Genomic DNA, 21,896 nt, shown 5'->3' with positions numbered 1-21,896 from the left:
CCAGCGATCCTTCCACCTCAGCCTTCCAAGTAGCTGGAACTACAGGCACGCTACCATGCCCAGCTAAATTTTTGTTTTATTATAGAGATGAGGTCTCACCAAGTTGCCCAGGTGGGTCTCAAACCCACAGGCTCAGACAATTCACTCTCCTCAGCCTCCCAAAGGTGCAGGATTACAGGCTAATTGGTTTTTTTTTTTTATGATTTTATTTTATTTTTGAGTCAGAGTCTCCCTCTGTCGCCCAGGCTGGAATGCAGTGGCACGCTCATGGCCACCATAGCCTTGACCTGCTGGGCTCAGGGGATCCTTCTGCCTCAGCCTTCCAAGTAGCTGGACCTACAGGCACATGCCCCCATGCCCAGCTAATTTTTTATTTATTGCAGAGAAAAGGTATCACCAAGTTGCCCAGGCTAGTCTCAAACCCCTGGGCTCAGGCAGTCCTCTTGCCTCCACCTCCCACAGTGCTGGAATGACAGGCGTGAGCCACTGTGTTGGACCTGTAATTGCTTTTTAATGAGAATAAATTCTGTATTTTGCTTTTTTACTTACAAATATATTTTCATAGTTCTATGAACCTTTACAATTATTATTTAAGAAACTACCTAAGATACCATTTCTGGAGGGTACATAAAACTATTCATAGTGATTTGCCCCTGGGAACAAGGACACATTCACCCTTTGGCACTTTGTGTGCTTTACCACATGCATTTATTCTTCTAATAAATATTTTATAAGTAATAAATATTATAGTTTGTAAGTAATAAGTATTATAATTTATAAGTAATAAGTATTAGTCTAATAAATATGGAATTCCATATTCTGCTTTTTTAAAATTCTAAAAACTATTAATACTTTTTAAAGATAATATATGTTAAAATAGTACATTTATAGCTTATTTAATAATTTCTCTATTGATAGACATTTAAGATAGTTCCAGGTTTTTATTATTATAGAAAATATGTAGAGCTACCTTGGTGTGATTTTTCTCCTTTGAATCATTGAGAATAAATGCTCAAATAGTTATGTTCAGCAGCTGTGTAAGTTCATCAACTACCTGTTATCATTTTGAACTGAAATGATTGGATAAATTTATAATGCTGTCATAAAAACATGAGGGTATTGATTTCATTCGTTAGTATCACTGGCATTGGGCATTGGAAATGATTATAGCTTTGTAAATGCTGTGACATATGTGAATAACAGCGTTATCAATCATCTATAGAACTCGTATGTGTGGATTGCAATAATAGTTTTTTTATGTGAATCCAGAAAAACATGTAAAAACTTTTAAAACCGTTTTCCCTCCTGTTTCTTATATGAATAGAATCAAGCTATAGAACTAGCCTGGGGTCACCAGCCTGCATTCTTAAGCTGGGTAGAAGGCAGGCATTTTCATGATCAAGGAGAAAATGTAGCTGAAATTAACCGACAAGTTGGTCAGAAACTTGGACTCTCAAATGGAGGACAGGTAAGCACATACCTTGATAAAAGTAACCCTCTTCTATTGTCACATAATGTAGCAATGAACAATTTGTCTTTATTAATAATTTAAAATGTCAATAGCTTTAGAGGTACAAATGGTTTTGGGTTACATGGATGCATCGTATAGTGGTGAAGTCTGGGCTTTAAGTGTATTCGTCACCCCCATTAGTGCACATTATCCCCGGTAAGTGCTTTTTCATCCTTCCCCCTTCCTACCCTCCCCCTTTTAAGTCTTCAGTGTCCATTCATACCACTTCTGTGCCTTCGCAGACCCTTAGATTAACTCCCTCTTAAAAGTGTAAACGTGGTGTTTGGTTTTCTACTCCTGCATTACTTTACTTAGGATGATGGTATCCAATTCCATCCATTTATCAATGAAAATTAAATTAAGGCGAGGCTCAGTGGCTCAGCCTGTAATCCCTGCACTTTGGGAGGCTGAGGCGAGTGGATTGCCTGAGCCCACCAGTTCAAGACCAGCCTGGTCAACTTGGTGAGACCTCATCTCTATAATTAAAAAAAAAAATAGCTGGGCGTGGTAACGTGCATCTGTAGTTCCAGGCTACTCAGAAGGCTGAGGTGGAAGGATCGCTGGAGCCCAGAAGATTGATGCTGGGGTGGCTGTGAGCATGCATGCCACTGTACTCCAGCCTGGGTGAAGGAGTGAGACTCCAACTCAAGAAAAAAATAAAAATTAAATTGAAAGTTCAGATTTTTTTTAAAAGGAGATAAGATGACACCTACTGTGTATGCCATTATAACTAGGCTAGACTTTTTAAACTGACTGTAGGCTACATTACTAAGTCATTGTCTTGTAGCTTGCAATTCTCCCTACTTGATTTTTTATTTCTATTATCTATTTTACTCATTTTCCACATTCCTTAATGTTGTTTTTGAAATCATTTTTTTCTTTATTTACCATGATTGAACTTTATTGCATTTATTTTGAAGTATTTTCTAGCCTTCCATATAGTCTCACTCAAGAAAAATAAATTGTACAACACATGGTTATTATTTTTGTCTTCCTTTATGAATTTAATGTGCTTAGGTTATAAGCTCTAAAGCTTAAAGACTCAGGTCTATTTTTTCTTTTCTTTCTTTCTTTTTTTTTTTTGAGTTGGAGTTTCACTCCGTCGCCCAGGCTGGAGTGCAGTGGCATGCTCACAACCACTGCAGCCTCGACCTGCTGGGCTTAGGTGATCCTTCCACCTCAGCCTTCCAAGTATCTGAAACTACAGACGCACGCCACCACTCCTGGTTAGTTTTTGTGTGTGTGATTTATTGTAGAGATGAGGTCTCTCCAAGTTGCCAGGTTTGTCTTGAACCCCTGGCTCAGGCATTCCCCTTGCCTCAGCCTCCCAAAGTGCTGGGTTTACAGGCTGAGCCACCGCACCTGGACCTTTCTTTTTTTTGAGTTGTGGTCTTATTCTTTTGCCCAGGCTAGAGTGCAGTGACATGATCATGGTTCATTGCAGCCTCAAATTCCTGGGCTCAAGCAATCCTACCACCTCAGCCTCCTGTGCCTAGCTAATTTTTAAATTTTTCTATAGTGACAAGGTAACTATTTTGCCCAAGCTTGTCTCAGACTGGACTCAAGCAGTCCTCATACCTCATCCTCCCAAAGTGCTGGGATAATAGGCTTGAGCTATGGTGCTTAACCTGTTTTATTTTCATCAGTTTAATCCTTTAAAAAAAATGTTTTTGAGTTGGAGTCTCACTCTGTTGCCCAGGCTGGAGTGCAATGGCACGCTCACGGCCACCGCAGCCTCGACCTGCTGGGTTCAGGTGATCTTTCTGCCTCAGCCTCCCAAGTAACTAGAACTACAGGCATGTGCCATCACGCCTGGCTAATTTTTCTTGATTTATTGTAGAGATAAGGTTCCCCCAAGTTGTCCAGACTGATCTCGAACCCATGGGCTCAGGCAGTCCTCTCACCTTGGCCTCCCAAAGTGCTGGGATTATAGGCATGAGCCTGGCCCCCTTAAAAAATTTTTTTTAAACCATGGAAGTAACACATATTCAATTTAAATATTTTACAATTGAAAGCAAAAAGTGAGTTTTTCCTTTTCCCCAACCCCATCTTCAGAAGGAATGTTGACTGTTTTGGGGGGATTGGTTTTTTTTTTTGAGTTGGAGTCTCACTCCGTCACCCAGACTGGAGTGCAGTGGCACGCTCCCGGCCACCGCAGCCTTGACCTGCTGGCCTCCGGCGATCCTTCCACCTCAGCCTTCCAAGTAGCTGGTACTGCAGGCGTGCACTACCACACCCAGCTAATTTTTGATTTATTGTAGAGATGAGGTCTCATCATGTTGGCCGGGCAGGTCTCGAACTCGCTGGCTCAGGCAATCCATTTGCCTTGGCCTCCCAAAGTGCTGGGATTACAGGCTGAGCCACTGAGCCCGGCTTGCTGACTTTTTCTAGAGATCTCATTAGACCTTTAGGAATCAAAAATGAAATCATACATATTTTTTTCCTGCAATTTTTACCCCACAGAATATATCAGATACCTTTCCAAATGCACATTCCACAAAATATGCTTTGAACACTCTCTCTCTATGTATATATAGTCCTCTATTGTAGCAATGGCACCAGGATACTGTCTCCCAAGAATCATTGATAGGAGCAGAAAGTGAACTGGCTAGCCCAGGAGTCCTTAGCTTCTTGGTGGGCAGGAACAGCTTTCTCCAAATCATCCTATTCGGTAAGGGAGGTCCTGGAGGGAAATTCACTGAGTCTGGAGCGAGGCACTCAGGGAGATTCTGCTGCAATCCATAAAAGCAGAGAGGAAGGGCTGGTTACCTAGAGTACTTAACACACTTTGGGCTTTATTCCCGTAAAGCCTGGAAATACCTATCAAAGGGCCTATGATGGTGGACTCCTGCTTATTGAGACACGCTAGCATTTCCATATATGTAGACTAGATGAGAGGCTGTTTATTTTACTTTACTTTTAACTGTGAAGGCTTATACTTATAAATAATTGCCTCTGATCTCTGTTTCAATGTTTTGCACTTTTCTGGAAGCAGTATGGCTTGAAGTTATAAAATTAACAGTTGCAAAACTAGAAATACAGTATTTATTTATTAGATCAAGCCATGACTTGATTATATTGTCACTTCTTGGCTTTTCAAATTTATATTTCTTTTTTTTTGATGATTATCTTTATTTTTTAAAAACATGAACTGTGCTAGAATGTGTGAGGTATTTTTGTTCTACAATTAGTTGTGGAACAGTTTCTCCTAAAATGCTGAGTATATCAAGGCCTAGTTAAGAATAAGTACTGAAAAAATGCTTGGGACATGAAAGACTATATATACACATCATACACACACACACACACACACACACACACACACACACACACACACACACTCTTACCTAAAAACATAACTTTATATTTTCTAGGAATACAGAAAAGCTTTCTTAAATAATTTTAAATCTTTACTCTCTGCAGGTATTTCTCAAGCCGTGTTCCCATGTCGTGTCTTGTCAGCAGGTTGAGGTGGAACCCCTCTCAGCAGATGACTGGGAGATCCTGGTAAAGAAAGGAGAACTACTTCAAAATATCTGCTGTGTCTTTGTATTTGGCTTCTCTGAACTGTATTATATTCTCTGAGCTGGTTTGAGTTACAAGGTTGAATTGATAGAGATCTGATATACAACATAGTACTAAGGAAATAAAGTTGTCTTGTATATGTGATTCGTGTTAGAGTAGATTTTAGCTAATCGTGCCACAAAAATAAAAAAATGGGTAACTATGAGGATTTGTTAATTGACTTCAGTGTAGTAACTTTTTACTATGTGTATCCCATAACATTATGTATACATTAAATATACACAGTAAAATTTATTTTTTAAAAAGAATGAATTGAGATTTCTTTACCAGACAATACGGACAAGATGTAGTATGAACTGATCTTCTGTCTGTTGGTTCCAGGAGCTGCATGCTGCTTCCCTAGAGCAAAACCTTCTAGATCAAATTCGAATAGTTTTTCCAAAAGCTGTTTTTCCTGTTTGGGTTGATCAACAAACTTACATATTTATCAAGATTGGTAGGTACTGTTGTAACATTTGCTGCCATGCTCTACACTATAGCACTGAGTCCAGAACAGAGGTGAACTGTGCTCTAATGAACTTTGTTTTCTACACAGTTGCTCTAATGCCAGCTGCTGCTTATGGAAGGCTGGAAACTGACACCAGACTCCTCATTCAGCCAAAGACACGCCAAGCCGAAGAGAATACATTTTCAAAAGCAGATGACATGTGTGGAAAATTTTACAGTTATGGAAGAGACCAAAAAGGAATGACAAAGGAACTTTCAGTCAAGCAACATCAGTCAGATACTATGGGAGTCACTGAATCTAACAAAAAAGAGCACGCGGTTCCAGTGGACTCCTCATTGACCCCAAGCTTATGGGACGTGATAGGAAGTATTTTTTCTTTTGGATCTGAAAAGAAACAGGAGACATCCTGGGGTTTAACTGAAATCAATGCCTTTAAAAATATGCAGGCAAAAGCTGTTCCTCTGGACAATATTTTCAGAGTGTGCAAGTCTCAGCCTCCTAGTGTATATCAGGCATCAGTACCTCCTGTGTTTCACAGGCACTGTGCCATTCACGTATTTCCATGGGACCAGGAGTATTTTGATGTAGAGCCCAGCTTTACTGTGACCTATGGAAAGCTGGTAAAGCTACTTTCTCCAAAGCAACAACAGAGTAAAACAAAGCAAAATATTCTGTCACCTGAAAAAGAGAAGCCAATGTCAGAGCCACTCCATCAAAAACAAATTAGCTCTGATCATAGCCAAGAAGCTGGTAAGGCCTGTGTGCTGCAGGTAATCTGGAATGGACTTGAGGAATTGAAGAATGCTATGAAATACACCAAAAATATGGAAGTTCTCCATCTTGGGAAAGTGTGGGTTAGTACAAATTTTATAATTCAGGAGATCATTTATGTTGCCTAAACATTCCCAAATTATTAACTAGAATAATGCTTTATATGTAAATTGAAAACCAATAAAAAAGAAACTCAGTGTCTAAAGGTACTGGGGAACCGTTGTAAAGGTCTTGTTTGGCTAAATATTGTATATTTTCTGGCCAGGTAAGCTTAAACAGGTTCAGGCCCAGAGAGGTCAAAGTTGCATAGCTAGTAAGTGATGGGAACAAGATTCAGACCCAGGCAGATTGACTCTAGGATTTGTGCTCAGCAGAGTACCCTACAAAGCCTCACATCTTTAATGCTTTCAAGTTTGTTCCTAAGTTATTGAAATCAAAGAAAGGGCTTGCTGGGTGTGGGGGAACGTGCCTAGTGCAGGGAGAGACCCTTGGCATGAGACGACCTTCCTGCTGCCTATGACAGCATGTGGATTGGAGCACATGTAGACGCTCTTAACTTGCTGATGTCTGCTCTTTTATTTGTGTATAACCAAGAGAGGAAGTAGACAGGGACTACTAGTAGTCCACCCCCTCATCCTGGCCTCACATATTTATGCTAAATGTGTATGACATGAGTCATCAACCACGTTTATTGGAACCCAACTTTGAACCACTGCGATGGTGAGACATAGTAGAGGAAGAGGGAAGAACCTGTTAGGAAAGGGAAGAAAAGTAACAGGGAAGATTGTCTACTCTGTAGATTTATTTTTCTCCCACAGTTTTACCTGTGACCTTTATGCAGGTAACTTAAGCAGAGCTTTACTCTCTTTGGCCTACATCATTTTTAAAGCTCCATGCCATTATTCCCTGTTAGCTTTAAACTGTTAGTTTAGGAGAGTGCACTGCATCCTCAAACTCAAAATGTCTAACACTGAACTTACTATGATTTAGCTGGTTCTCCCATTAGATAGGAACATCTTATTTCCTTGGAGAATCATGTGGTGAGGATAGAGTGAGGAAGTGCTGAAGGTAACGTCCTGGGAACCATCTCAGTATAGCAGTAAGTTGGCTGGGCACAATGGCTCATGCCTGTCATCCCAGCACGTTAGGGAGGTTGAGGCAGGAGGATCGCTTGTGGCCAGGAGTTTGAGATCAGCTTGGCCAACATAGCAAGATCCCATCTCTACAAAAATGTTTTTAAAAAATAGCTGGACATGGTAGTCCTAGCTCCTTTGGAGGCTGAGGTGGGAGGATTGCTTGAGCCCAAGTGAGCTATGATTATACCACTGCATGATCCTGTCCTCTTAAAAAAAATAAATTACATAGGAGTCTGCACTGCTCACTCCATTTCAAAGGCTGGAGAGCTGTAGGCAGTGAGAAGTGGCAGTAGCTGAAATTGGTTGCTCCAACAGGCTTGACTTGAGAGACCAAGGTTGATCACTTGGGGCTGCAACTAACAAAGTAGTGATAACTTGATCCTTTACTACCCTGTGAAGAAGTATGATTTTTTTAAGGCAGGAAACTTGATTGTTAAATTTATGAGTCTTTAAGTCAGGATGTACACCTCAGAGTGTCTTATGCTTTGCTTCTGTCTACAAGTCACATGTCTGTACCTACCCTTTAGAAATTAGCAGGGTTGGTGGAGTCATCTTTATGTTTTCCATTGCTTGCTTACATTTGGGAAGATGAGAAAATTTTTCAACATGCTTTTCAGGTAAAATCTAAAGTGCACGATTTAGTCATTTTTAGTATATTTGTAATAGTTGGACAGCCATTACCACAATCTAAGTTGAGAACATTTTTGTCAGGGGGGTGAGAAATTTTACCTTTGCTTTTTGGACTGAGTTTCTGCCTGGTTTTAATTGTCTTGTGGCAGATTGTCTGTGACTAGCCCTGGCCATTCCAGCTTTTTCACTGATTCTCAACTTTCACAAATGAAGACTTCTCAAAGATTGCAAAATGTAATGCAATTGAACTGAATAATATAACTAAATATAATTATACCATAGTTTAAAAGATTTTTTTTGTGGGTAGAGTCAAATACTTGTGTTTTAAGCTCTAATTCTGAAAAATATGTAAAGGGAAGGAAAAGGGGAAAATTGAAATGTTTATGGTTCAATACCTGAACATCTGTCTGGTTATACTTTTGCTATGGCTGAGTGTTTATGCCCCCCCCAAATTAATATGTCAAAATTTTAACCCCCAAGGTGATGGCTTAAGGAAGTAAGGCCTTTGGGCAGTGATGGGGTCATAAGGGCAAAGTCATGAATGCCGTAATCTGCCATGAGTGGGATTCGTATCCTGATAACAGACCCAAGGGGGCAGTTTACTCCATCTGCAATATGAGGGGACAGCCTCCAGAACTGTGAGAAATAAAATTCTGTTGCTTATAAGCCACCCAGTTTATGGCATTTTGATATAGCAGACTAAAACAACTGAACAGACTAAGACAACTATGAACTATGATAATTTCTGTAATTTCACCTGAATTCATGGAAGCTAATATTAATATTTATGCTATGAAACATTTTTTAAATCAACTTTTCACATGTTTATATATTCACATGTTTATATTTTGTTTATTTATTTTAAATTTCAGATTCCTGATGACCTGAGGAAGAGACTAAATATAGAAATGCATGCAGTAGTCAGAATAACACCAGTGGAAGTTACCCCTAAAATTCCAAGATCTCTGAAGTTACAACCTAGAGATAGTTTAGTGAGTTCAAATCTATGTTATATCAAAATTCTTGTACATGTATGGTGAAATTTCTAGTTGCTTTAGCTAAGTAATAAGAATGTGGTTTTTTGTTTGTTTGTTTGTTTATTTGCTTGCTTTTTTTGAGTTGGAGTCTCATTCTGTTGCCCAGGCTAGAGTGCAGTGGCATGCTCATGGCCACTGCAGCCTCGACCTCCTGGGAGTGCAATGGAATGCTCACGCCCACTGCAGCCTTGACCTGCTGGGCACAGGCAGTCATTCCACCTCAGCCTTCCAAGTAGCTGGAACTATAGGCATGTGCCTCTATGGCTGGTTAGATATTCTTTTTTACTATAGAGACTAGATCTTGCCAAGTTGCCCAGGTTGGTCTTGAACCCATGGGCTCAAGTAGTCCTCTTGCCTCCACCTCCCAAAATGCTGAGACTACAGGCGTGAGCCACTGTGCTCAGCTAGCCATTTTTAAATGTACAATTCAGTGGCACTTATTACATTCCTAATGTTGTACAACCATCACCACTATATATCTGTAAAACTTTTCCTGAACCCCAAACAGAAACTGTACCTGTTAAACAGTAACTCCCCGTCCTCTCCTCTCCCCAGTCCCTGGGAACCTCTAATCTCTGTTGTGTTGCTTATTCTAAATATTTCACATAAGTAGACGCATACAATACTTGTCCTGTGTATCTGACTCACTTCACTTGGCGGCATTTTCAGGGTCATCTATGCTATAGCACATCTGAGAGCTTCATCCCTACTTATGACTGAATGACATTCTATTGTATATGTATGCTGCATTTGTTTATCCATTCATCTGTTGATGGACACTTGGGTTGTTTCCACCTCTTTGGCTATTGTGAATAATGCTGCAGTGAACATTGGTACACAAATTTATGTTTGAGGTCTGTTTCTCAATTCTTTTGGGTATATATCTAGGAGTGGAATTGCTGGGTCATATGGTACTTCTATGTTTAACTTTTTGAGAAGTTGAGAAGTCTTTAATAAGTAATATATATATATATATATATATATAACGTATATTGTGCCAGTGCAAATATGAATATTTTTGGCTTTTAAAGAGATTGCTATTTTGCCATGTCTGTGTACTTTTTAAAACAATTGCCATACTGTTTCAGAATTAATATTGCAGCCTTAGCCGGGCTCGGTGGCTCAACCTATAATCCTGCGCTTTGGAAGGCTGAGGCGAGTGGATTGCCTGAGCCTATGGGTTCGAGACCAGCCTGGGCAACTTGGCAAGACCGCATCTCTACAATAAATCAAAAAATTAACTGGGCGTGATAGTGCATGCCTGTAGTCCTGGCTACTTGGAAGGCTGATATGGACGGATTGCTGGAGCCCAGCAGATCGATGCTGGGGTAGCCCTGAGTGTGTCACTGCACTCCAGCCTGGGTGACAGAGTGAGACTTCAACTAAAAAAAAAAAAATGTAGAGTATTATCATATGTACCAATTTAGGTTACTAGTTCTCGAATCCTTAAGTACAGGAACATTATTATCATATGATGTGTTTGAGAAATCACAAACATGATTTAATCTTTCTCTGATAATTCACATGATACTTTTGATCCTTTGGATTGTGGTGGTTGTCATGTCATGGAAGAACCAACTTCACTTTCTAGTTGATGAAACACCAGATAAGATAGCTTATATCACCTGACTGAAGAAAAGGAAAATACATACAATAAGTGCCATTTCCACAACAGTATGTAACTGAGCGTTTGACACATTGGCTATACTGGGCACAGTGATTTATAATTTTATTTTAATTTTTTGGTTATTGATCTTGGTGTCTTTCAAATGTTAGCTCCCTTATATGAGCAGATAATTAGTCACTCCCTGATCATTAGATTTTGTTTTGTTTTGTTTTGGTATCAGTGATGGAATATTGCTATAGAATCTTTTTTTAAATCCGGAGTTGAATATTTTAGTGGAAGTCCTACGACATTTGATAGGTCTCTGTAGGCTATGATTATATCTTGCAATATGAAGATATTTAATTTCTTTTCTTTTCTTTTTTTTTTTTTTTGAGTTGGAGTCTCACTCTGTCACCCAGGCTGGAGTGCCGTGGCACACTCACAGCCATCCCAGTGTCAATCAGCTGGGTTCTGGCGATCCTTCGCCTTAGCCTTCCAAGTAGCCTGAACTACAGGCACGCGCTACCACGCCCAGCTAATTTTTGAAAATTTATTTATTGTGGAGATGAGGTCTTGCCAAGTTGCCTGGGCTCATCTTTAACCCGCAGGCTCAGGCAACCCACTCACCTCAGCCTCCCAAATTGCTGGGATTACAGGCTGAGTCACCGAGCCCAGCCAAGATGTCTAATTTCATAGGTGGAACTGTGAGTTGCTTTCTGATTCCAAAACTTTTTAACTTAAATAATTCTTATTTCTACTTTATGACTTTGTCTAGGTTTTTATTTTATTCTTTTAATTTTTATTTATTTATTTTTTGAGTCGGAGCCTCACTCTATCGCCCAGGCAGGAATACAGTGGCATGCTCACAGCCAGCACAACCTCAACCTGCTGAGCTCAGGCAATCCTTCCTCCTCAGCCTTCCAAGTAGCTGGAACTACAGGCACGTGCTACCACACCCAGTTTATTTTTTTTTTATTTATTGTAGAGATGAGGTCTCACCAAGTTGCCCAGGCTGGTCTCGAACCCCTGAGCTCAGGCAATCCTTTCACCTTGGCCTCCCAAAGTGCTGGGATTACAGGCTTGAGCCACCATGCCCGGCCAACTTTGTCTAGGTTTTTAATACCAGTGATATCAAATGGAGTCACTGACTATTTGTGTGATTTTATGATTTTTGAGAATGGGAAAATGATGCCTTTTCTTAGTTTGGCCTACTTTTGATAGTTACCAAGTTTTGGGGTTTTGTTTGCTGGTTTTGTTTTTATTTTGTGAGTTAGTTTTATTTTGTTAGTTATTTGGGGTTTTTTTTTTTTTTTTTTTTTTTTTTTGAGTCAGCATCTCTCTGTTTCCCTAGGCTGGAGTGCAGTGGCATACCCACTGTTCACCGCAGTCTTGGCCTCCTGGGCTCAGGCAATCCTCCGCCTCAGCCTCACTAGAAACTGGGACTACTGTGCCACCATACTGGATAATTTTATTTTTTGTTTTTATAAAAACGAGGTCTTGCTTTGTTGCCTAGGCTAGTCTTGAATTCCTGCGCTCAAGCAGTCTCCCCACCTCAGCCTCCCAAAATACTGGGATTACAGACATGAGCCATCATGCCCAGCCCTAGTCATCAAATTGAATTGAATTTCATCAGCAGATTCTAAGTTTGACTTTGGATGACGAGAGAACAGAAATGGACCAATTTGAGAAATAATGAAGTAGAGGTTTATTTTTCTAGAAAGATATTAATGATCTTTTCTATATGTTTTTTTTTTTTTAATTTCAAAGGGGTTAATTTTAATTGCAATGTAAAATCTTTAAAAATTAGTAATGTTTTTCTTATAATTTTTTCATGCTTTTGAATGATTTATTAACACTCTACTTAACTAAGTATATCACTACTGTGGTCAGTATAACAGAAAAAAAGAGAGGAAACAGCAGTATAAACATGTAAAGAATTCATTTTTCTCATGTACAAGGAAATGTAGAGGAACCTAGGTGGTTAGACCATGTTATCAAGATCTAGTCTGCCTCAGTCTTGTCTTCTATCATGCTCAGCCTTTGACTTCCCTCTTCTGAGATGCAAGGTGTTTGCTGTACTAGTAGGCATTTCAGGAAACAGGAAAGGCACAAAGCCAAAGCCTTCTCCTTGCAAGGTTTTCTACTTTTAATTAGGAAAAGCTGCCCTTCTCGAATTGCTGACTACGCACCATTGACCAGGAGTAATGTCACACACACACCTCTAAGCTGGGAGTCAAACATTTTACTTTCCTGTCTTCATAGCAGAGGGAGACAAGGAAGAATGGAGTTGGAATGGTTATTGAGGGAGCCTAATTATGGTATGTGGATCCCTAGGCATAGAGAAAAAGAATAAAGCTTTGTTGGTCAGGTGAAGTGGCTCACACCTGTAATTCCAGCTCTTTAGGAGGCCAAGGCAGAAGGATCGCTTGAGCCCAGGAGTTTGAGACCAATCTGGGCAACATAGGGAGACCTCATCTCTACAAAAAAATACAAAAATTAGCTGGGTGTGGTGGAGTCTTGGGAGACTGAGCTGGGAGGATTTCTTGACCCCAGGAGGCTGAGGCTGCAGTGAGCCAGTATTGCACCACTGCATTCCAGCCTGAGCCACAGAATGAGACCTCCAACTCAAACAGAACAAAGCAAAACTTTGCCATTTACCAAAATGTTTCTTTAGACTACACTGTACTCATTGTACTAACTGTAATGTCAAATCCCAAGTCTGTGCCTATAGAATAGGAGCATCCTTCACTGGTTTTGTTTTATAAGGGTTTATATGTACATGTATATATTTGTTTGTGTGTGTGTGTGTGTGTGTGTGTGTGTGTGTGTTTTGAGTTGGAGTCTCATTCTGTCACCCAGGCTAGAGTGCCATGACATGCTCATAGCTACTCCAGCACCCCAGTGTTGACCTGCTGAACTCTGGCAATCCTTCCTCCTTAGCCTTCCAAGTAGCCAGAACTATAGGTGCATGCTCCCACACCCGGCTAATTATTTATTTGTTGTAGAGACAAATTCTCACCAAGTTGCCCAGGCTGGTCTCGAACCCATGGGCTCAGGCAATTCACTTGCCTCGGCCTCCCAAAGTGCTGGGATTTCAGGCTGAGCCACTGAGCCCGGCCAGGGTTTATATTTTACTAGGAAGATAAGATGTTAAAATCAGGGTGTTAAGATTAAGTTCAGATACCAGGATAATTCATCACTATTCTTTTCTTTTCTCTGGTAGCCTAAAGACATAAATGAAGAAGACATAAAAACTGTGTTCTGTTCATGGCTACAGCAGTCTGCTACCTCCACGCTTCCTTTGGTAATATCAGAGGAAGAATTTATTAAGCTGGGGATTAAAGATGGTGGGTAAATTTGTTGTTTTGACATTCTTTTCTGTTTAAATATTTGTACATTTTAAATTGCTTTTCCAACCTGTGACACATGTGAACAGTGAAAAATAATAATAATAATTAAATAGCAGATTTTTCATATTGAAGAATGCCTTTAAGTATATTTGACAGTTAAAATCTTAAGTTGTTTCAGTACTGACTCTCCATTTATTCTTTTTTTTTTAATAGTGTTGAAGGAATTTTCTCTGAGTATAGGTCATTCTTGGGAAAAAGAAAAAGAAAAAAATATTTTTCTGTTGAGTTCCAATCTGCTGCACAAGACCACAATACAAGTAATGGCATACTGTTGAATATTTAATCAAGTAATGTTTGATAAGTGTGATTGATAATAAAGTGTGGATTTCCTTGTAATACCTTGCATCCTGAAGTGTATTGGAAACCTGAATGATAGTAGTAAGGAATAACTTGATTTAAACTATTTTACTCTATATCTCTTTAAATTATCTATACAAATTATTGCTTTATTCTAAATTTTAAAATGAATGTGTTAGCACAACTAAGTTTCAAGAATAGAGTTGATTGTGTTAACTGCAAATGGATCATGATTTGAAATTCTTTAGTATTGAAACAAATGAAAACTTTGAGGTTTGAATTTTTTAAATTCTTTTTAGATTCAATTTTAGTGCAAAACCCAATATTATTTTGACAATTCTTAAGTTCCCAATTCTTCACAAATATTATTAGATCACTTTTCTTCCAGAAGATAAGAGTGGTCTTTTTAGAATATTATTTTTTAGTTAGGATATTCATTCTTGTGATTATAGAATTGAGGATGCCTAGTTGAATTTGAGTGGTTTGGAACTAGACACTGTTTCTTTATTTTTGAAATATAATTGAAGGAATGCCATTCATAGAAGATAAACATGTAAGAAATGTAAAAAGAATAATTGTGGCATAAATCTGAAAATAAAAAAATATATATAAAATATATTAAACAGATGACATTCTTTTTGCTTGTTGACCATACATATTTATATTCTTTGGATGACTGAGTTGTTATTGTCAAGGGTGTTTTACGTAGTGATCTTGCATGCATGATTCATCTATTCTCTCTGGTGTAACAGAATCAGCCATTCAGTTTTCTGGGACCCAAGAGAAACAGGCAAGAGGTGGATTCTGAAATGTGAACTAACTTCTCCTTGCTACTGTAGGTCCTTCTAGACCCTATGGTAAAAGAAGAATACAGTGAGGAAACTGACTTTATTCTTCCTTTTTTAAAGCTGAACTCTTTGGGGTAAGAAGTTATGGCCAAACTAGCATGTTTAGAGACATGTTTTGACATTCTTTCAGCAGGGTTTTTGTGTGTAAATATTAAAGTAGATGTTAATGTCAATGAATGATCTAACCAGTGCATTAGTAGATAATTCTTCAAAGATTGTCTCTATCTTTACACCTCATTTAGTAGTTTCCTTGTCTTAGACAACTAGAAGTCTGAAACTTATTAAAAATTTTACTTTGAGAATTGATTTGTGAGAAGAAAGCAACTAGATTATCACCTGATCATACGTGCTTGACTAAAAAATAAATTTTAGAGCAAATAAATATATTTTAAAAATTAAATCCAAAAGCATTAGTTGAATATTTAAAAATATTTCAAATTAAGTTATTCCTTCACTATCTTATATTACTGTAATCAGGATTAGTGTGTTTTTCTTAATTTAAAACAAATCTAAAAAGAGCCTCTTAATTTCTTTATTTCTTGTACTATATGAGAATCTCATATAAATATTACCTCTTAGATATTTTCACGGAGGCTTTTGGTAGATGTAGTAATAGTGGTGCTTTGTTTTCCTGCTAAAAGTTTTAGTAAGAGGATTAAACCATCAGGTATAAATGTTTACTTTTTATAGCACCATATTCGTTATATAAAGTAAAATCTCCAGTTCAAACTCTAATTTTAAGATTTTATTATTTCAGTTATCATAAAGTGACAAAGTCAAGAAGTAGATTAAAGTTTATGTTTGTATAATCTACTGGTTGAAAGTGGATTTCAAAAGTGCTATTTAAGAAGAATTAAGTCTTCAGCTATCCTAAGCGTTTCACAAGCACCCATTTATTATTATGCGATTACCAAACTAAAAGTCATTTAGGGGTGGAGGAGTGTTTGTGTGTCTTAAGACAGATTCCTTAAGGAACTCATTTAGGAAAATTTAGTTATTGCACGTTTGAAAGTAATAAAGCTAATTTTAAAAACAGTGAGTCAGATTTGGCATTAATCAATGTACTTTCTCTCAAGTAAGGGAGAATTTCTAAGTTTTAACTCCTTTACAGTTTATTACTTAACTAGTTTCTCTGCCACTTTGGTCTTTCATCATGCGTCAATGTGTGTATTTTGCAGAGGCATAAATTCCCTGGGCGTCTCCTCCCTAGAGCACATCACTCACAGCCTGCTGGGGCGCCCTCTGTCTCGGCAGCTGACAGCCCTTGTGGCGGGACTCCGGAATGGAGCCCTTCTACTCACAGGAGGAAAGGTGAGTGGTGGGAACACACCCGCTATCACTGACTGGTAACATCTGGTTTCTCTTTCTTTGGGTTTTGTTCATTCATTACAGAGGGCTATTTGTATGAGCTAGGAAAAGCATTCATTTATCCACTAATGTTTTTGTATGCCTTCTGCTGGGTATCTGGGAGCGGTGATGAATGAGACTGTTCTCCCTGCCCCTTTGCTGTTCCATGGTTAGGATTATGTGATCTTTCTTTTGTAGGCAAATGATAGGGTGCTGATAGAATTGATTAACTTTCTGTCTTTCCTTTTTTCTTTTTTTTTTTTTTGAGACAGGTCTTTGTCATCCAGGTTGAAGTGCATAGCATGATCCTGGCACATTGTAGCCTCGACCTTCTGGGCCCAGGCAGTCCTTCTACCTTAGCCTCCTGAGTAGCTGAGACTATAGGAACATGCCACTACTTCCAACTAATTTTTTAATTTTTGTAGAAACGAGGTCTTGCTGTGTGGCCTAAGCTAGTCTTGAACTCCTGGCCTCATGTAATCCTCCAGCCTTAGCCTCCCAGAATGCTGGGATTATAGGCGTGAGCCACCACACCCAACCTAGTTGGTTAACTTTCAGTTATTGAACCAGCCTTGCATACCTATAATAAATACTGTTTGTCATGATGTATCTTTCTTTATACATTGCTGAATTCTGTTTGCTAATGTTCTGTTGAGGTTTTCTGTATCTGAGTTTATGAGCGATATTAATCTATAGATTCCTATTTTTGTACTGTCTTTATATGGTTTTGCTATCAATATAATACTGGCCTCAGAAAATAAGTTGAGAAGTGTTCCCTCTTCTTTTTGAAAAAAATTTTTTTGAAGAGTATGCAATTAGTGTTCATTCCTCTTTAAATGTTTGGTAAAACCTCCAGTGAAACCATCTGGGCCTGGAGATATCTTTATTAGCTTTTCAGTTACAAATTCAGTTTCCTTAATGGTGATAATGCTTACACAGGCAACCTGTTTCACCTTGGCTGACATGTAGCTGGTGGTTTTGAAGGAACTGGTCCATTTCCTCTAAACTGTTAATTGCTGAGTATATGGTTTTCTGTGAGTATTCTTTTATTATCCTATGTAGTGCCTGCAGGATCTGTTGTGTTATTCCATTTCCTGATTTTGGTGATTTGTGTCTTCTCTTTTTAATCTTTGTCAGTCTTACTAGAGGTTCCTTGTCCTTTTAAAGGTGTTTGCAGTTTTACTGTACTAGTGCTGTATTGTTTCTAAGGGTGCACTGTGGTCTTTGTGCTTTTTTAATTCAAAAATTTAAGACTTTCATTTCCATTTACTCTTAACTCCAATATAATTTTTTCCTGTTACTAGCCCAGTTGCTTTCTTCTAATTCTTAGTGAAACATGGCAGTGGGCTAGGCATGGTGGCTCACCCCTGTAATCCCAGCACTTTAGGAGGCTGAGATGGGAAGATTGCTTGAGTCCAGGAGTTCAAGACCAGCCTGGACAACATAGTGAAACATTGTCTCTTAAAACAAAAATAAGAAAATTAAGCAGGCATGGTGATGCCTGCCTGTAGTCACAACTACCTGGGAGGCTGAGACAATTGATAATGTTTTTTTCTGTGAGGTGAGGTGATTGCAGAGGATTTTTACCTTTATTTACTAAGTATTTATAATTATTTTGCATTTTACATATTATTTTGTAATGAGGAAAAAAGTAACGCTTTTACTTGTTTAAAAAAAGTACACATTGGATTAAAACCAGTCTAGAGCTATTAAGTATAAAAGTAAGTATATGGTGAATTTGTGTATGGTGAAGATTGCACCATACGCAAATTGATGGTCACAGTAATGGCCATGAATCACTAAGAAACTGTTAATTAAAATTAGTTAATTTAAGATAATAGGAACATGGATTATAAATTTTTCCTATTAAAAATTAGAGGAAAGTTTCATTTACCTAGAAAAATTATTTAATGTTCATATTATTACCTCCTGGTGATAATGAAGTATTACCTATTTTTAAAGGTAGAATATTTTAATATTTGTGATTGTTTTAACTAAAAAATGGTAAAAAATGAACATTGTGCCTATTTTCCACTTACACACTATAATGAACATCATCCTATGTAATCCATATTTCACATAGCTCCTAGCACATAGCTCCTAGCTTAAAGGAAGAGCTATGTTTCAGTAACACCTGCTTATCCTACACAGCAGCTAAACTGCTCACACTTCTTGACTGATGTGGCTGGATCTTGGTGGTTGCCACAATGACAGAAGCTACTTCTGTGATGAGAGTTCTTTGGGAGTTCTTATGAAGCAATTATTTTCTAGGGAAGTGGAAAATCAACTTTGGCCAAAGCCATTTGTAAGGAAGCCTCTGACGCACTGGATGCCCATGTAGAGATGGTCGACTGTAAAGCTTTGCGAGGTATGGCTGTGGTAACACTACCTAAATCCCCTTTTGGTAGAAAGACAGGAGTATTATTTTTAATGCTATTAATCAAAAAAATACAAACATCATAATCTTTATTTAGCTTTTCTGTTTATCATTTAGCCATTGAAATTTCTAAGAACTTTTTTTTTTAAGAGGTAGAGCCTGGCTCTGCAGCCCAATCTGGAGTGCAGTGGCACAATAATAACTCACTGCTGCCTCAGAATCCTCCTGCCTTAACCTCCCAGGTAACTGGGATTGCAGGCATGAGCCACCACACCTGGCTCATTTTTAAATTTTTTGTAGAGATGGCATCTTGCTATGTCACCTGCACAGGTCTCAGACTGCTGGCCTCAAGCAATCCTCCTGCCTTGACCTCCCAAAGTGCCAGGGTTACAGGGGTGAGCCACTGTGCCTGGCCAATTTCTGAGAACTTTTAAGTCTTTGATGTTCTTATATTTTTGATAACATTTATAAAACTTCATGGAGGTCTATTTTCTTTTCTAGCCAGAACTCTTTGTAAGCTATATTCCTGTAAATGCTGCTCACACCACTCTGAGAAAGTATTTAGAATGTACTGTAATGGGTAAAAATGATCTGATTTGCTGTGGGGAACTGGGAGACTGGTATCCTCAGAGGAGGGGAAAGTAGGTGACTGTGGACAGCAATGAGAACTACGGTTACCATGTTACACCTGTTACTTTCAAGTCCTTAATGTTAACATTATTGTCTATTCAGTTAAAAGACAAGATTGGGAAGATTTTACTCTAAACAGTTAATTTTTCCCGCTCAGCTACCACTACCAGAGTCCAATAGTCATTATACACTCAGTCTTTTACCTGCTATATGATAAGGGGCTAAAATAGCCTTTGAAACCCATTACTTCATTTGCTATAAAGGTAGCTTTTGAGACACTGTCTATCTCCCAGGGTCCTTGTGAGAAAATTCTAATTTAGAGCTAAGTAGCAAAGTCTTTATACAGGCTTATGTACTTGTATGTCTTCTGTTCTTTGAAAACTTGAACTGTGTGACTCATCAAGAAGTTTTAATCCTAATATGCAATTCAAATAAAGCAACTCTAGGAACTCTAGGCAGCTACATTTGTGCTCAATTTTACTTAACTCTTGACCCCTCACTCTCTTTTATGTTTTCCCATATCCTGTTCTCATTTTGACATTTTGTTGTAAGCCATCTGTAATTCTCTATGAAGTAAGACTAGGTAGAAATAATGACATACAGAAATATTAATAGCAATATTCCTTTTTTTTTAAGTTTTATTACATGTGGTATTTTATGGAGTTATTTGAGACTGTATTCATTGAACCATGTTAATATTAACACGTTTTTGTCATTGGTATATTAACAAAATATAGGTCAAGTTTTCATAATTAAATTAGTATGAGTTTGGTGCTTTCAAAAGGGCAACCTAGAACTTTCCCAGCACTGAAAGAGATTTTGAACCGTTTTATGTATTCTGTCTTCAGGAAAAAGACTTGAAAACATACAAAAAGCCCTAGCAGTAGCCTTCTCAGAGGCAGCATGGAGGCAGCCTTCCGTCATTCTGCTGGACGACCTTGATCTCCTCATGGGACCTCCTGCAGTCCTGGAGCAGGAGCATAGCCCCGATGCAACGCAGAGCCGGCGGCTCGCTCACGGTAATGTCTTCGCTGCTGGCGTAAGGCCTTTTCTGTTGTCAGTCAGTGTTGTTAGTCTTCATGGTAGATCTGCTCGCTCCAGAAAATTGTATATATGCTTTGAGGCATCTGGTAGCATTCTATAGTTGCTTTGAGGCCTCTGGTAGCATTCTACAGTTGTCCTGGGTTAGCAAAATTGGTAGAGTAAGAACAGTGAGAAAATTCTGCAACTTTTTGGTTAGTCTTTTGGGCCTTTACGTTCTTCTTTACTCATTCAAAATTGTGTAGTTTACAGATTTACTCCTGCTTTTGTTCATTTGACAAATAGTTATTGAATGCTTATGCAGTCTGTGTTTTCAGAATCTAGGAGGGGAAAGAAAAGTGAACACCACTAGTACAGAGTGAAGTAATAATGATAGCCACTGTGGAGTGAGTGCCCTTTCTGAGCCTAGGGATTGCTTTGTACTCTACATGCAGATATTCTCCTGGATTTATGGGCCAGTAAGTGGAAGTTCAGAGAGATTAAGTAGTTTGATCAAGGTGACCAACAAGGAGGCGGTAGGATATACTGTACTAGAAGTACACATAGGCTGCGGTAGGTACGTATCACCTAGTCTAAGGGTGGGGCATAATAAGAAGCTATCTGGGAAGGCTTTTTGGGAGAGTTGATAACTGAGCTGAGTGTTGATGGAGGAGTAGAAATTACCGTGAAGTTATTTCTAATGACAAAGCAAAGGAAGTGTGGTCTACAAGCAGAATCACAGCAACATGAGAAGTCATGGTATATTGGTGAGTACTCTGTTGATTGGGAGAGGACTGGGAAGGAGGTGAGGTTGGAGGGTTTGACAGCATGTAGCTGCCTCAAGGTTCTTAAGAGCTGAAATAGATACAAAATGTAACCAGTGTGTGCTTGGGTTATTATTAACTAGTATTAATCTCAAATATTGAATTCTGTAGTATTACTAGTCTTACATGGAATCTGTTATTAGTCTTAACAAGATCTTAACTAGATCTTAAACACTAGCTCTATTAGTTTGTTTAAGGGAGTACTGCAAATTTCTGCGTCAGGACTCAGATATACATTATTAATGCCTGGGTTTTTTTTGTTTTTTTTTAATTGAGTTGGAGTCTCACTCTGTTGCCCAGGCTGGATTGCAGTGGCATGCTCATGGCCACTGCTGCCTCGATTGGCTGGGCTCAGGTGATCCTTCCACCTCAGCCTTCCAAGTAGCTGGAACTACAGGTGCGCACTACCATGCCTGGCCA

General features: G+C 38.7%; 1 protein-coding gene across 1 annotated transcript in view; it reads left to right on the top strand.

The window, feature by feature from the left end:
* Nucleotides 1-1,322: 1,322 nt before the first annotated feature.
* The window catches only part of PEX1 (peroxisomal biogenesis factor 1), a 40,841-nt gene continuing 20,267 nt past the window's right edge, over nt 1,323-21,896 (top strand). Inside the window, exons 1-11 of the mRNA XM_021706897.1 lie at nt 1,323-1,468; nt 4,934-5,017; nt 5,417-5,531; nt 5,631-6,397; nt 8,953-9,072; nt 13,947-14,070; nt 14,287-14,390; nt 15,270-15,352; nt 16,457-16,589; nt 18,897-18,993; nt 20,481-20,651. Of these exons, the coding sequence (XP_021562572.1) occupies nt 5,639-6,397; nt 8,953-9,072; nt 13,947-14,070; nt 14,287-14,390; nt 15,270-15,352; nt 16,457-16,589; nt 18,897-18,993; nt 20,481-20,651 (1,591 nt within the window). The 5' untranslated portion in view covers nt 1,323-1,468; nt 4,934-5,017; nt 5,417-5,531; nt 5,631-5,638. The remainder of the gene's footprint in view (nt 1,469-4,933; nt 5,018-5,416; nt 5,532-5,630; nt 6,398-8,952; nt 9,073-13,946; nt 14,071-14,286; nt 14,391-15,269; nt 15,353-16,456; nt 16,590-18,896; nt 18,994-20,480; nt 20,652-21,896) is intronic.

The sequence above is a fragment of the Carlito syrichta genome, unplaced genomic scaffold (assembly GCF_000164805.1).
Source record: "Carlito syrichta isolate Samal-C Ts95f unplaced genomic scaffold, Tarsius_syrichta-2.0.1 Scaffold316198, whole genome shotgun sequence".
Classification (NCBI taxonomy): Eukaryota; Metazoa; Chordata; class Mammalia; order Primates; family Tarsiidae; genus Carlito; species Carlito syrichta.
This window is presented reverse-complemented; position numbering and strand designations above follow the sequence as displayed.